Raw genomic sequence first — 17,194 nt, 5'->3', positions numbered from 1 at the left:
TCCACCCAACAGCAAAGACTGTCTGATCTACTAAGTTTTAGACATGGCACGCAGATGAAGTGTTCGCTGTGGGATCAATGTTCATTACTCCAAAAAAAGTCAAGAACACCCAACATTCTTACTTTGGCAACTGGGGCTTTATTTCTGAGAATTTGCTGAAGTGTTATGAACATACACATGCCCAAAATATGAGCAATGGACGAGGAACAGATATGCTCAACGTGACCTTGTCTGCCAGTGCAAATTAGATGCATATTTTTTGTAAAAGCAGACATCATACAACACCAGTCTATCTCCAACCTGTGCAAACATTCTAAAACAAAATGATGAAGTAAATAAAAATTCCCGAAGTACATTGAGTTGGGTTGTAAGTGCACAAGCCGGTTATAGAGTAACATCGTATGTATATGATGTGTTAACAAGACATGTTGTAACATACTGTACCTTCAAAAGAATATCAGAGTGGTGAACCTTCAACGATTGGTGGTATTCTTTCCACCGAGTTTGTGGCCACATTTACTGCCGTCTCCCTCCACAAAGCATTGTGTTATTTTTCTGATGGATTATGTTGAACGTATGTCCATAGATTATTTTGTTGTTTCTGATCACAAAGCCCCTCTGTTGACGCTGCCGCCGTCATCCATCAATGAATTGATGAACTCAATTGCATGTCTGAGTGACTAGTGACCGCAAGTGTGTTGTGCATGGCAGGTGGTGGGCGTGACCAAAAAAGGATAGGATGCATCAGCATTGCTGATACTTTTTTAGCTTTTGACAGCCTGGTTACACACACAATAGACAGAAATGTTGTGCATTTTGAATGTCTGATAGACCACCCAGCAACATTTTCGTCCAGTCGACCACGACTCATACACGTCTTCATGTTTTGGTCATCAAAGAGACATGTTTAGCTTGTCACCGTCTCGTTATCGTCATGACAAATAAGGCCGCCAACAAAATTTTTATCATCGAAAACAACACTGGCCTAAGTGCTGACTTAAATTGTCATTGCCAACTTGATACCTTCTAGCACACTAAAGATTTCAGTACAAGAGGTGCCCTGGCTGGAGTAGTAAGTTTACTGTGCTCACGTATACACAAGTGTAGTCGCCAAAGACTATTGATGTTCTTACCCATAGATGTCTATTGAAACCTCTGACGAACCATGAATGCTGTTGGGTTCAGGGGTGAGCCCAGAGAGTCAGCTGAGATCTTAGAGAGGCAGGATCGTTTGGAGTTGTTTTAGCACCTATCTGGCACGCTGAATGGACCTGATCACCAGGAGAAAGAAAAGTCAAATGAAGCACACCATTTAAGCTTATCAACATTGAACCGGTCTTGGAGAACATTCTTCGCTACAACCTCCAAGAGACTAGGTTTGTTGGCAAGTCTAGATATTTATACAGGCTTCTTGACGTGTTGAAAAAAAAATAAAAAATGTATTTTTCCTCCCTTATTCTTTCTAAATGAGTGAGATTTTAAAAATGTATAGCCTTTTATAACTGTTCCAAAGGAAGGGATATTAAAGAGAGGGGATATTTTGATGTTGAGACCAGGATAGTCTATCGAGGCATCAAGTGTCCTGTCCTTCTTCCTGACAAAATAAAAAATCCAGACCTGAAGGTGAAGACGATGGATGAATCCAGCCACCCTCCAGTAAGAATTCAACATAGCTCTTCACTGCCTGCAACTAAGGACGCTACTTACTCATGGAGTAATGTCCCCTAAGGATGGACGATACTCCGAAGAAAGATAATGAGTTGTAGAGCTGATGTGGAGGGATTTACAGACCATCAGATATGTCCTGTGCAAGTGCTCATGAAAATGTTTTTCAGAGGTTCTTTGGGAGTCCTTCTGGTTCTTGTTAAATTAAATCTGCCAAGAAAGTATTCCGGTATGCCATTTCAAATAACCAGGCAATACTGAAATATTGAGAAAAGGAGAGTATTGTAAGATATCAAAGAGGTGAAAACTGAGGCTGCCAGAAGTTTTGTCTGGGAAGATTAGGAGAACAGCTTTGGTGGGAGGAGGAGCGTGACATAACAGCCTGTCATCAAGAGTGGTAGCCTGAGGAGGTTTTCCGAAGGGTTAAATCCTCATAACTATGGTAATGTAGAAAAACAAAAAAAAAACGCAAATCCACCTAGACTATAAGGAGAGAATTAGTAGAGGTACAGTAGTTTTTTTCCGTTGGGGGTGTTTTTGAGACGATGTAATTCCACTTCTCTGCATTTCACCATTGTCATCTGCTTTATTGATGAGCCTCGTCTTTTACTGGACAGAAGACAAAACGTGTGCCTCTCAGGTGGCAATGTGGTTCCTCAGAGAGAGACAAGCCCTTTACGGCTGCATATTCTCCTTTAGACAGCTGGACACACCGGTGCAAACCTTTCACATGGACCTATAAGCCAGAGGGTTTCAGGTGGGACGTCCCACCTCTGATCTCCTGGGTGCCACTATGTTTGGGCTTTGCAGATGATCTGATCTAACACCAAGTTATATATCAAATTTTATTGCTTACACTCAGGCAGGGTGATCAATATTCTTAGGCAGTTTAAGGGGGCATCAAATGGTATTTAACTGGATCTGCCAAACCTTTCACAGGGTGCCAAACACAACTGATTTGTTCCAACCACTCTCTGCAACTACTGTTTGAAACTTTAGAGCCTACACTCAAGTGTAAAAGTCAGTACTGCCTTTTGTAATCCTGTGTTGTGTGTGTGTGTATGTGTTTTTACAGCCACTTTTACACGTATGATACTCTGATTCCCTCTTTATTCTGCATCCCCTACTCAGGTGTGCATTCACAGTGATGCCACAGTAAAAAGTGCAATATTCCCTCCCAAATGTGAGCAAACCATTTGAAAAACCATTACACGATCTAAAGACGTCCCCTTTTCTTTTACTTTAGATTCACAGTCAGGAACAAGCCCCTAATGTCTCAATGTCATTGATCACATTATCCATTTGATGTTGAATAAAGCATGGCGCTTCAAAAAACGGCAATAAAAATAAAGCTTCTGGTAGTTCCCGTGGGGCACGCACACTGCAGTGCTGCCCTCAGTTTCCCAGTCACTGATGGAGGTTGTGATGTCACCCCTAATCAAGGGGGCCTCAGATATGATGAATGATGGCTAATTTTAGTAAAAATCTTGTTACAGTACAATGTTGTGCTGGGAAAACCTGCATCCTAGCTTTTACATGAGTGTTATTTTGGCACTTGCAACTAACCTAAAAATGTTTGCAGAGCAATTGCACCCCAACCCCTCCCAACAATACCCACCAAACCCCACCCCCCAGTAGTTGCCTCCCCGAGCAGGTCAGCAGTGCTGCCATTAACAGTTATTTTAGAGAGTGTCAGAACAGAACAGAATGGAGAGTCTGAGGGGTTCATTTGGTCTCCAAACTCCCCAGAGACAAATCTGATGGGTCCCGATGGCATCTGTGGGAAGCAATTCTAATCCACAGAGACTCCACACCACAACCAATGGGGGCCAAATGATTTATTGCTAAAAATCCTAGTACCAGACACTTCAGGACAGCCTGATGTTCTTTGTCCAGACCCTGGCTGCTCAGATCTCTTTTGAGAGCACAAATATGACCAATTCAATATTAAGTGGGTGGGTGGGTCATAATGTTTCTGTTGATTGGTGTATCTATATATATATATATATTCAAAACCTTGATTCTTTTATTTTTTTCAGCCATTCTGAAGTAGATTTCAAGAATATTTTTGCATGATGGATGAAAAACAACCTGTAATCATGACGCTTCCAGTTCTGTAGTTCACACTCACAGTAGTTATGAGACATCTTTATTATAATGCTTTGTTTTGTTTTATGCTAAACACGGCACTATGCATTATGACCAACCAACATCTGTCTGTAGGACAATGTTCCAGAAGTATTGTGGTTTGCTCATATGCAGTCTTGTGAGCCTCGGTCTGGCCTCCATGTCCTTTTGAGACACCAGAGGCTTTCTGCTGGCAATTATTCCAAACACACCATACTTGTTCAGCTTGGTTATGCTGTCTTTAACGTTTAAATTGCCCAGGGAGGCCTGTAGGGTCTGAGATGTGGCTCATTGGGTTGTTTTTTTTTGTATTTCTCTGAACGTTGGACATTCAAACCTGGGGAGAGTGACGATTATTTTGAATATTTCAATTTTCTGTAGCATTACATGCACACACACGCAAAACTGCTGTAAAATCAAAAGAGGGGTATTAACGTTTGCGCATGACTATAAAACAAATGCCTTATAAAAAGCATTACATTGTTGTTTTAGATGTGTAGCAACAACCCAGCTTATGATAAACAGGATAACGTTCCCAATTGATAGCATGAACTGAAATTCACAGCTAACCACTCAAAATATCAACATGTGAGTTTGAAAATGTACATTTTGAAACATTGAAGACGAGATCAGCAAATGTCACATTAAAGGAGCTTGAGGCTCCTTTTAAGAAATGAGACTCTCTAGCGCCACCCTTCACCACGACGGCCGTCGGGGGTACTGCAGCCAACAGCAAAACCGGCACGGGAGAACGGGGAGAACGCACATGCAGCGTCATGTGACGTCACATCCGCAGGACAGCGTGGGAAATTCGGGACCGAATTGCAGCACATTTTGCAGCAACAGCCTGTTCAAGGCAACGGAGAGATACACTAGAGGGCTCATTCTTTTGGGTTTGGAACGCTTCATCTGACATTATTACTAGAAAACTTAAAACGTATACACATTTTTTTCATAAATTCTGCCTCAATCCAGCCTCAAGCTCCTTTAAGTAAGACAGGGTCATTATACTGCATTGACAATATTCCCTCTACGTCAGCACTCCAAGCATGTCCTTATTATTTACAGGTGATCTCACATTCCCCAAGATAATCAAGGGAAAATTGTGATTTCGCAGAAAAAAAATTTGAAGAAAATCTCGAACAGATAAAAAGACACATTTGAACACTAAGTCTAACGTGCTTTGTAATTTGTGTAATCCCATTAACGGACGATGCCCTGTTCCACTTTCATGAAACCCAAGCATCTGCTCTGGGAAAGGGAAATCTCAAAAAGCCACCTTCAATCTTTCATTGGAGTGACTGGATACCTGAAGCTTAATACGGAGAAAGCTCTGAGAGGGAAAACCTATAGTACTGGGAAGGTGAAGAGATGAGCCTTCACCAGCATGGTAAACTAGGCTTGGTGTCAATCCAGAGGCTGGTGGCACAAAATGTAAGGAGTTCTGGCGGCATGTGCAGCATGTGGATATGTTTCATCTCTTACTTGAAACCTCTGCAATTAATTTGACAAGAATACATGGTTGCACACCCAGCAGCTTCTTCTCGTTGAAGCTGAGTACTTTGCATATTTTGTTATTAGTTTCCCAGCGTGGGCCTGAGGGCTCTGTCTCAGCTGGGTCTATCTTGGCCAGATTGGACCTTTCAGCCGGCACCCAAGTGCACAGATGGATGAAGGGGAGGCCCAGTCGATAGTGATATATGTGTGGTTGGTTAATCCAAAGAAGAGCTGGCAATCAGGCAGAGGTTTCCAAAACTCAGTGTAAAATCAGAGCCATGAAACACAATGAAAATCAAAAAGGCTTACAGTAGACGGCTGCTGGAACTATGAGATGAGATGAGAATAATGACAAAAAACGCTAGAGGAAGAAATACATTTGCTAACTTTTATACACGAGCAAAGGGAGATAAGTTCAACTACAACTGATTAGGGAGAACAGAGGAGATGAGCAAGGCCTAGACAAGGAAGCAAAAACTTGATGATAATAAAATACGTGATGCCCAGTAAGGCCTTTTATTTGATCATTATTTTATATTTATTATTATTTATTTATTATGTATATATGTACTTTTTCCATACAACAATAATGACCACTACTGAATAGCTGACGTTCAGTAAGTTGCAATATATAAAATATCATTTTTTTCTCACTTTGTGTCACAGGTCAAGAACACAGCTGCCAATGTACTCAGGGAAACATGGCTCATTTACAAACACACCAAGCTCGTCAAGAAGATAGACCATGCCAAGGTGCGAAAACACCAGCGCAAGTTTCTCCAAGCCATTCACCAGTAAGTCCCGCGCCATGGCAGCGTTGTGTAGTCCAACCTGCACAAAACGTTGTTCTTCCCCACCAATGAGGATCTTTCAGCATGGACAAAAACTAAAACTACTGTTCAGTCCATGTAGTTGTTTTTTTTTAAGGTTCAAAATGTATAGATTTCTTGATTGGTTGTATTTTAATAATATCGTGAAATGTAGCCATAGCTGTGTAGTATCACCATACAGTTTGTGTTAGTGTCCTCTTAGCATACCATTGATTGTTATGCCTTTTCACTTGCAAACTGACGAATGCAAATACACACACACACACACACACGCACACACACACACACACACACCCACACGCACACACACTCATATACACACACACTCACGCACACACTCTACAAACTATTGTAATGGTCTTTCCTTTTCCCCTACCCGCACCCTTCCCCCCAACCCTCCTTTATCCTGCGCTTTAAGCAAGAAGTGTAATGGTTCCACTGGTTTCGTGAATGTTGTGGGGTTAAAACTCTGTACTGTGTTCTGTCCTTGTTTTGCTCTATCACTGCAGAGCTCAGAAGTAAGTTGAGTCTTCTATGTTTCCTTCTCCTACTGTTTCTTCAACATTCTCCTCCTCCTCCTCCTCTCTCCATGTCTGCGTTTGACATGCATGAAAAAAAAAATGCTGGATGCCGAATTGTTTTGTTTTGTTTTTCTTTATTTTAGTGTTCCATTTACTTCCCTCTCCCTCACATCCTCCCTTAAATGGAATGGAAAAAAAAAAGCATCAACATTATGCCACCCGTGTCAATGATGGACGGTTGTTTGGAGAGAATGTGTGAAAGCAAATGTTTCTTGCACAGAATATTTTATTTTGGCCTGGCCGACATGCACATATATATTGTAGTGTATAATGTTGCTACTTAAACAGATACCTTCTCGTGAAGTCATATTAACCTGCATCAACATGGTTCCAGGGAGGCAGAAATGCTTGCTACTGATTTAGTTTATGCCTTTTTTGTTTTATTGGTTTCTTCCTGATATAAGATCAAGCAATGAGGTTTAAAAGGTCAAAAATGGCACAGGACATCATGTACATCAGGGATTGAGTGATACAATGCCGTACACTGATTAATAAGGGTTTTAGCTCTCCAACTCTTCTTCCTGGACAGCCATATGGGCAGGTCCGTGCACAGATAGACTCCAGATGGTGCTCAAGCACCTGCCATTTTACCCCTTTGACTTGATGTCTCCTAGAATTAGACATGTTTTTGAACAATTTCAAATTTTATAATGTAGGTTTTAAAATGAAGCATTTCTTTTTAGCTCCTTGAATTTAATTTAAATGAAAAGAATGTTCACAACAACCATTATTTAAGTACCGATTTTGTGACGTTGAAACGCCCCCCCACCACCAGTATACAGTAGGTAACAATGGTGTGCTCTAATCTGGCAGACCAACATGAAATAACAGGAACAAAGAGGGTTAGAAGCAATGATCGGGTTTGAAGACCACACGCGGAAGAGAAAAGAGAAAAATGTGCCTGCCGGTCCCCCACAGCTGTCTGAGCTCCAGTCTGCTGCTAGCTGTGTGTGTTCACACCTTTTCATCCTTTAAGTTTGAGGCAGCATCAAGACAGACTCGCTCTGCGTGTAAAACAACACCACGTCAATGCTTGTGTGTCTGGCAGTAGAAGAGGAGATTGGTAAAGCGGGACAGACAGCCACAGATGGTACGACGGGAGCTTTAAAGAGGACAGGAAGTTAGTGTGGGGTTGTTCAGCAGAACTATGTCGTACATCACTGTCACCATATCTGAACGTCTGTGCGATTATGTCAGACCTGAGGAATTTGATTGCGGAAAAATCAGATTTGAATGTAAAACTATTCATCAAAATGTTTATATAATAGTTTTTCCTAAAATTTATCATAAGCTTGCAGTTTCTTAAACTACACAAATTGCTTTTTATGATTCTAAAGTTTCAAGAATGAAGCTGCATGTGCTGAATGTTAATATTTTGTCAGCATTAATTGCTGAATTGGCTTTACTGAAGTCAAATCCACATCGTTGTAAACCACAGTAATCCACATCACTAAAAAAATAGAGCATTTCAAAATGGAAATTAGTCCAATTAAAATGTATGAGCAGTAAACATACTTAAAAGTGAGCCAGAATATTTACTTTTTAAAATTCATCAGCTACCTGTATGTCACCAAGCATTTTCTCACAAATAACCATTATAAAACACAATGAGTTCACTTCTGGGGAGATTAACGCCTAATGATCATACACAACATTGCTTTTGCTCGTTTGCAGCAGAAAGAACAGAAAGAAAGCGTTAGAGGAGACGGCTCCACATAAAAGCCTGGATCAAGTCATCCAGCAGCAGGAAGGATGAGGGAGATTTATCACTTATTGGTGCCCCAATGAAGCATTTTCAGTTTTGCTTACTTTCTTGTCAATATTTCAAAAGCACTTCATATAGCACGATTAATCTGGTCCACTTTTCACGGAAAAAAAATACTCAAATGTGCTTTGCAGTGTTAAGAAAAAAAGAGCAGTACATTATGCACGAAGTATAGAAATATAAATTAAAAAGAATTCCAGTACTATGTACAATGTGGTAAGGGTTGTGAGTTGCAGAGCGTGGAGGGAGCGATGGAGACTGCGCTGTCCCCCAAGGTTTGGTGTTTGGTCCTGAGAGGTGAACAGGTCAGCGTGAGAGGACTGAAGCCGACAGGAGGTGGAGTGGTGGTGACGGAGGTCAGTGAGGTCAGAAGTGGCCAGATTGTGAAAAGCAGTCGAGGTCCTGGAAAATAGGAGGAATGAGGTTGCAGGATGGGGTAAGTGACGTAGTTAAATTAGGTTAAATTGTTGTTAAAGATTCCAGATATGTTTTGATTGAGACATCTGTTCAGATGTTACTGTATTTTGTTAATGACTTTGATTGGATGATCAACATGTCTGATTTGCTGTGGTTAAGCTGGAGGAAGTTGATTAGCTTGTAGAGCTTTTTTAAAGTGAGGCATTCACTTAGAGAGGAGCAGCTGGTTGAGATGATGGAGTTAGTTGTAATGTAAAGTTGAACTCATCAGCAAAGCAGTGGAAGTGGAGACTGTGTTTACAAATGACGTTTCCAAGGGGGGCCAAGAACGGAGCTCTGAGTAACACCTTGAGGCAGTCTTGAAGGTAGGAGAGGAGGATATTGTGATTGATGGTGTCGAAGGCAGCAGCGATGTCGAAGATGATGAAGAGAAGCGGCCGGAGGCTGAGACTGAGTAGTCTGCAAGGTCAGTGAGGTCATTAGAATAAGCAGAGTTGTCAAAAGTATTCACATTCATTACTCAGGTAGAAGTATCGATACTAGAGTTTAAAAATACTCCTGTAGAAGTTGAAGTATCAACTCAAGTTTTTTACTCAAGTAAAAGTATAAAAGTACTGGTTTCAAAACTACTTAAAGTATAAATGTAAAAGTAATGTAAGGGGGAAAAAAGCCATTAAGGACAAAATCCATTGAAAATGAATGCATCTTAGTATAATGCAAATATATTAAAGAACCATATATGTGTACTATTGAGCATTAACATGTGTTTCAGAGAGCAGGAGATATGATGACTAGTTGCCTATAAGTATTGTAATGGTGCAAAAACATATTTCAGAGGCATGTTATCATTTATCCTAACCTTTATTGGAATGTACATCCAAGTTTAGTTGCAGGAGTCTGAGGGAACGGATGTAAGAACAAAACTACAAGAACATCTGAAACAACCACAACCAAATTCACTCTATCCGGATGGAGCAATTTAACTGGATAGTTTTTTTTTAAAGGCCGAAATGAGATACAGTAACGAGGCTGTTTTTAAAATGTAAGGAGCAAAAAGTACAGATAATTGCGTGAAAATGTAAGGAGTAAAAGTAAAATGTTGTCTCCTTTTTAAGGAGTAAAAGTAAAATGTCGTCTGTAAAATAATTACTCCAGTGAAGTATAGATAACCAAAATGTCTACTTAAGTAAGGTAACGAAGTATTTGTACTTCGTTACTTGACACCTCTGAGAATAAGAAAGAATAAACTCTGATGGGTCTAAAACCTGTGAATGTAGGACTACGGAAATAAATGCCTGTGTAAATAAAACAAGTGGTAGCCTATTGTAGGTTTATATAGGCTATATATTATGTTGTAAATAAATGTCATTCGTCGGATTACCCTGATTCTCTTGGCTTGAGCACCTGCCCCCAGAAACATCTGTGCACGGCCCTGCGTATAGGATAGCAAAGCCCAACAAACAGACACACATGAGCTGAAGCAGTTCCCCACAGAAATAGAGCTGCAATCAAAAATTCTCTGATACACCGATTTGCATATGAATGGATGTCCTTGACTGTCATCCTGTTTCATAATTTGCTGAACAGGGAAAATCTTCCTCTCAAAAAATTCAGGAGATGAATCTGTTATGGAACAACTAACAATTATGGGTTGTTTTTACGTCCCTTTTAAAAGTTCACCTTCACAATTTATCCGATTAGTGATAGGGAGGCCACGCGTCGAAGGCATCACAAAACATATTTTACTGTATCATTGCATGAGTTATTTAAAATGTCTATGTTGCCATATGTTCTGGAGTTTCAATAGACTTTTTTTTTATTTTTCCAGAAAACTTTCATTAACTTGTAGGATTCACTTACACACAGAAGTCTTTGGGCTTACACACACCGGTCACTTCATTAGGTACACCTTGCTGGTACCAGGTATGACCTTCTGCTACGGGAATAGTTTTAATTCTTCGCAGCATAGATTCAACAAGATACTGGAGACATTCCTCAGAGATCATGGTTATTGTTGACACCGTAGCATCACACAGTTCAGGCACATTAGTCAGTTGAATATCTGCCCCGTTCCCCCACAACCACGAACCCGCCCTATCGGATTGAGCTCTCTTAACTGTGGAGGCAGTTCATATACACTGTTGTCATGTTGAAGAAACAAGTGTGAGTTTATTTGAGCTTTGTGACATAGCATCGTATCCTCTGTTATGAGCGAGGTGTGGCGGACCCAAATGCAGGAGACGGAGAAAGTCCCTTAAATTCAAGTGAAAAGTGCTGCATACGCAGGTAATCCAAGAAAAAAACTTCTACAGGGAGAATACAGAAACATCACAGGGACTGGCAGGGAAGAAGGGAAATTCATAGAGAAGAGGCTTCATTAGAAATCAAGATTAAAACCGGGGAACTCTAGAAAATATGACAAAACAATGGCAGAATAATGATAAAACACAGAAAAATCCCATTAAAACCAAAACCCAACACACACCCTGGACCCTGCAGTTCTGCTGAACGTCACCATCAGAAGATGGATACGGTTTTTATAAAAGGAGAAATACTCATTTAAAACACGCTCAATTGATAGTGAGGGGCTTAAGGTATGTGGAGAAAAATATCCTCCACACCATTACAGCAGCAGCTGCCTGGACCGTTGGATCGATCTATACCTTCACGTTATTTATGCTCATTTCTGACCCTAAAATCCATATTTCTGACCCTAAAATCCATATTTCTGCCGCTACCATCCATATTTCGCGCATGTGAATTGTAGTTAATGGTCCTCTCTCTCTTACAAATAGCTGTGTTAAAATCCCAGCAGTTTTTGAGCTACTCAGACAAGCCCACCGAGCACAAACAAAAATAACACACTCTAAGTCACTTGAATGACCTATTTTACATAATATGATGCTTTGTTAAAACTTTAGCCGGCTGTCCTGTGCAGGGCTGGTCTATTAAGTCCACCACCAGTGACTACTGCTTTTGACAACATGTAGTGTGCAGTGTGCAGCGTGTCCCAAGTACCTGGATATGTATTGTTTCTGGTTACATTTCTGGTGTAGGCCTGATCAGTCTACCTGGCACACCGTATCCCATAATGCAGTGTGCCACTACAGTGGAAGCCAGTCAAAACTCTCATGAGACATAATTGCTTTTAACAACAAGAGCCAGGCCAGTGTGCAGTGCATGCTGTCTACGCAGCAGCTCATCTCTACAGCCTAAATGCGGCGAGCTTTTGGCACGTGATTGGCTGATTATATATTTACACGGATGAGCAGCTGAACCTAATAAAGGGTGTACCTAATAAAGTGGACAGTCAGTCTTCATACAATCGCACGCTGAAAATCCTGCAATATTATGAGCAATAATGCTCAAATGATATTTCATTATGCACAAAGTTCATAGTCACTGCACGCTTACCACATGACCAGTGTGAAAATATGATTCCTATCACTGACCTGTTTGTAGCTCTGCAAGAAAGGCATGCCTTTGTTTTTCTTTCTTTCATATATTAGTTCTGGATGGAAAGAGATGGGGATTTTTTATTTTATTTTATGTATTTCTTTTATTTCAAACAGGATTTTTTGGGGGAGGGGGGTCTTGTATAGAAGCATATTGCATTCTTGCCAGTAAAACATTTATGTCTCCAAGTTACTTTTCACAAACGACTGAGACGTTTTCCCCATAAGATTCTATTTGGGATGATCTCGAGGTGGGTGATTTGGCCAAAAGATCATATGACAATCTTTTATGATAGTGCTATTATCCATTATATGGACGACTGTTAGTTATTGGTTGTGCATTTTGTTCCCTGCAAACAAATCCTAACATTTCAACTCAAGGGTTAAAGTTCAATCACAAATCCATGCATTTTATTCTGAAGGTACCGAGCTGAAGTTTTGATTCATATCTCTGCAACTTTGACTCTTCAGACAGGACTCTGTTCCATTTACCACTAATCTACACCCACTAAACGTTTTCTGTTGATAAACTAGTGAATAATAAGCGACTGTTGATCAGCCGTAGACACTGAAACCTTCATCAGGTCCAGGTATTAGTACAAACTGTAAATGATGCAAACATGCTGATTGCATCTAGTGGACAAATATTTATTCATTTACCTAAAGATTAATTGATTATCTAATGATTTATTTAGTGACCTGATCCATGATGTAAGTTCTGTTAGATAATGAAACTATAAATCACCCGTCATAAAGCAAGGCTGCTTTGAAATAAATGATCAGTTACCTTCTGCTGCTTCCCTCTGAAACAAGTCGCACAAGAGCACTGAAGTCTGCCCAAAGTTTACTGCAGTTTTGCAGTTCTGTGGACCTGCTGGTTACAATGTGCAAAACATTGCACAACATAAATATACAAATTGTATCAATGTCCTTAAAATGATGGAGAAAAAACAACAGAAAACACATCTCAAAAATGTCACAAGGAAACTAAAAACAGCATTTAAAAAAGCACATTTTACTGCTGCGTCTTTTTTGTTGCTGTGATTTATGATTTCTGACTTTTATGATTCTTTGAAATTTCCCTTATGAAACTTAAATTTAATTCTATAATGTAATGTAAAAAAATCTAATTCAGCCTTTAGTTTTATGTATTTTTTCCTGTATTGTTGTTGTCTACCCCAAGGCCCTTCAGCCGACTCTTCACCTTTACGTACCTTTGTGGCATTTTCTCCATCATCATGACTTTAGCTCACTGAAAAGCTAAGCAGTGTGTAGTTGTACAGGGTTACGTTTTCATTTTCATTTTCATGGATGGAGCTCAGCATCAGGTCTGCTGAGTCTTTCTGGGGGGGTTTTCATCAGGTTTTAGTTCCTTTCCACAGACACCCATTCACGTTTTGCATTTCAAAGTAGTCGTATTCCTGTTCTTTTCACCCATAAGTATAAAATAAGAAGAATGTTCATAAAAGCGCAGTCCCTGTTGCTATCAGTGCCATTTTAGCACATAAATCCACTGTAAAGCATGCAGCTACCCACCAAACAGAGGAAGAAACACCGTATGTCATCATTTCAACCATTAACGACTGAACTACAACATAAAAAGTGATCTCTAGCACGTTACTTTACGAAGCACTTCGCCTTATCAGTGGATCTAAGATTGTCACATCGCCCACCCCTTCTTGTAAGAAGATCATCTCAGAATCAAAAAGAATCTTTACGTGAACAACACCTGCTGCTCCTCTTTGAAGCACGGCACTGGTAGAAAAAGAAGAAACAAAAAAACCCACGTCTCATTTTAATAACAAGGCACAACCTTTGATATATTTTATAAATGAGTGTAGTATGCTTCTGTAATGCATGTTTTGGTTGGCATTGTATTGACCGAGATCAGGGATGCTTGCTTATATAAACATCTATTTATACTGTATATATATTTGCAAATATATACAGTATATGTATGCACAGATATGTAAGATATGTTTGCAATGCATGGCTGTCTTCTCTATGTCATCAATGTAAAAACTGTGTGATAAAACATGTGTTCTTCCTCCTCCTCCTCCTACTACTCCACCTTTCTTTTCTTCTGGCCTTTTCTTTTTCCATCTCTGACCCTCTGCTCCCCGACACCTTGTCTGACTACTCTGCTCTTGCAAACTTCCCACTGTCTGTCTATTTCCTCCTTGCCTCCCCTCTTCTCTCTCTTTTCCTGCTCGTTCCTACTCAGACTGCGCAGTGTGAAGATGGAGCAGAGGAAACTCAACGACCAGGCCAACACCTTGGTGGACCTGGCAAAGGCAAGTGCTCCAAGTTACTTTCTAAATGAAAACTCATCTTACAAGTGGTCAGTTGCTTGCATTGAAGTTACAACCTTTGAATCTCACATCTGGTCAGTATTGAAGTATTAAAGCCAAAAATAAATTAAACAGGCACCCGTAAATTTAATTTGCTGATTCTTTTAGTCGGACAAGAATATTTAGGTCTTTTAAATACCTGACATGTTTCGGTGATTACTTCGGCCTTCATCAGAGTCACAAGATGGTATGTGTCACTTCTGACCCTAAAATCCATATTTCTGCTGCTAACATTCATATTTAACAAGGCACCAGTAAAGGAACCAGTAAAGGTTCAGGTAGAATTACTGCTTGACTGAACGTCATTTGTTCAATATTCTCCTCTTAAGCTTTTGTTTTTATTTGTTTGCAAGAAAGATGACCCCAGATTTATAGATGTATATGTTGTCTTGGTTGCTTATTGGTTTGGAAAGGTACTTTTGATATGACATGTATTGTCCATTCTTGCCTCGTGTAAACAACAATGTGCAGCTTAGAAAACCTTTGAGTATGGGAACCATAATGAGAACCCTGCGGGAACCTTTATGTATAGGAATATGCAGAATGAACTAAGTTGTTGGGTATCTGTGTATGCAAGAAAAAACACTTTTAAGTTAACATGGTTTTGTAGACTTCAGAAAAGCACAGCTCTGCTCTAATGTCGAATAAGGGAGAACAGATGAGCTTCGCCAAGTCTATCAATAAACAATGCATCTCCACATGGGAACAAACTTTGATGAGGAGAAGACTTAAAACGCCCTATAAGAATAATCAGGACATCATATTTGCAAGCCTGTTAGGGGTCAGAGAGACCAGGACAGGACGAGGATCAGGAGAAACAGAGCCAAACAGAGATAAATCTGGTCACTTTGTGATGAGAACCACTGAAGAATGTTAAATTTCATTAAGATCACAAGATATCATTTAAACTCTTTATAGGACAAAACTTCTGTTGACCTGCATACTACCTACTTCTTTTTTTAGTTGCACAGTTAAAGACATCCTGTAATATTCTCCAATATCCTCCTTGAGTTGAAAAAAGTATGAATGAAAAAATATCCTTCTATGATAGATAGATAGATAGATAGATAGATAGATAGATAGATAGATAGATAGATAGATAGATAGATAGATAGATAGATAGATAGATAGATAGATAGATAGATAGATAGATAGATAGATAGATAGATAGATAGATAGATAGATAGATAGATAGATAGATAGATAGATAGATAGATAGATAGATAGATAGATGGATGCAGCCACCCCTGCAGCCACTGCAAAACAATAGATGCCTAAATAACCGAGACACGTTTAATTACTTAAATGGATTGTGTTGATCAAACACATAAAGCATTCAAACTTTTTCTATCTTTAAATGGACTGGAGCGGCCGGTTGTTAAATCTGTGTGAAGGTAAACATCTATGCTGACTCATTAAAACTATAAAACTCCTCTTACAACCTTTTCCTGAGAGTGTGATAATGTATTAAGCCGCTGCTCTTTTGCCTCGCCGTCCTCAACTTGCTTTTCCACTATCAAATGTACTGTTTTTTCCTCGATTAGACCCAGAATGTGATGTATGACCTGGTGTCAGAGCTGCAGGAGCGCAGTGAGGAGTTGGACAAGCGTATCGGCACATTGGAGGACAAGCTGGACTCGGTGACGGGCAGCTTGCAGGCGCTGCCCTGCCTCATCTCCCAAGCCATATCCCAGCAGCAGCAGGACTTCCTGGACGGCTTTGTTCACCGCTTCCGGCCTGCTTCTCTAGCATCGGAGCGCTCCGAACGCTCAGAGCGATCTTGGACTTCCACCACCCGTAGGCGGCGTTCTCCCTCCACAGCACCACACACCTCCTCTGATAGCGGATAACCTTGACACACCCATTGTAACCAACATCAGGCCCAGCCCACCCCCCCCCCAAAAGATCCAAAACTTCACCCTGTCCCATCCAAAGCTGTTCCTGTTTCCACTTGTGAGTCCATGTCTGGACCAATAATCAACCCATATCTTGACCCATGACCTGATCAAGCCCTTCTTCTCTCCCTACCAGTCACTCCAGCTCTTTCTCTCCTCCTCATCAACCAAATAATCCATAAGCGAATTCCTCTGTGACTGAGTCCCTCAGCGCAGGGCTGGATTAGAGCTACCTGGAAAGAGCAAAGAGAGACAAAGACACATTTAACACACACACACACACACACACACACACACACACACACACACACACACACACACACACACACACACATGCATAGAAAAGACAAAGAGTAAAAAAATTTAAAATGACAGAAAAACTGAGATAAAGTAGAGATATGGTTTATGTTTTAGCCATTGTATGGCTGTTCAAGTTAGCTTTTTTGTAAAAGCCCTTGTATAGTTAAAAAAAAAAAACTGACTGAGTTCAGGATCGCTGGGGTGAGAGCTGGCTATCACTCCGGAGACTCCTCAACCACGAGAAGGAAGTCGGTCTGTGGAGCTGAGGGCCTTGGATCCCCTGGTGGCCCTCAGGGGCCATGGAGGATGTC

General features: G+C 40.4%; 1 protein-coding gene across 1 annotated transcript in view; it reads left to right on the top strand.

The window, feature by feature from the left end:
* The window catches only part of kcnn1a (potassium intermediate/small conductance calcium-activated channel, subfamily N, member 1a), an 80,286-nt gene extending 63,441 nt beyond the window's left edge, over positions 1-16,845 (top strand). The window contains exons 8-10 of the mRNA XM_061731455.1: positions 5,956-6,083; positions 14,562-14,631; positions 16,233-16,845. Of these exons, the coding sequence (XP_061587439.1) occupies positions 5,956-6,083; positions 14,562-14,631; positions 16,233-16,538 (504 nt within the window). The 3' untranslated portion in view covers positions 16,539-16,845. The remainder of the gene's footprint in view (positions 1-5,955; positions 6,084-14,561; positions 14,632-16,232) is intronic.
* Positions 16,846-17,194: the final 349 nt, after the last annotated feature.

The sequence above is a fragment of the Cololabis saira genome, chromosome 10 (assembly GCF_033807715.1).
Source record: "Cololabis saira isolate AMF1-May2022 chromosome 10, fColSai1.1, whole genome shotgun sequence".
In the NCBI taxonomy this organism is placed as follows: domain Eukaryota; kingdom Metazoa; phylum Chordata; class Actinopteri; order Beloniformes; family Belonidae; genus Cololabis; species Cololabis saira.
This window is presented reverse-complemented; position numbering and strand designations above follow the sequence as displayed.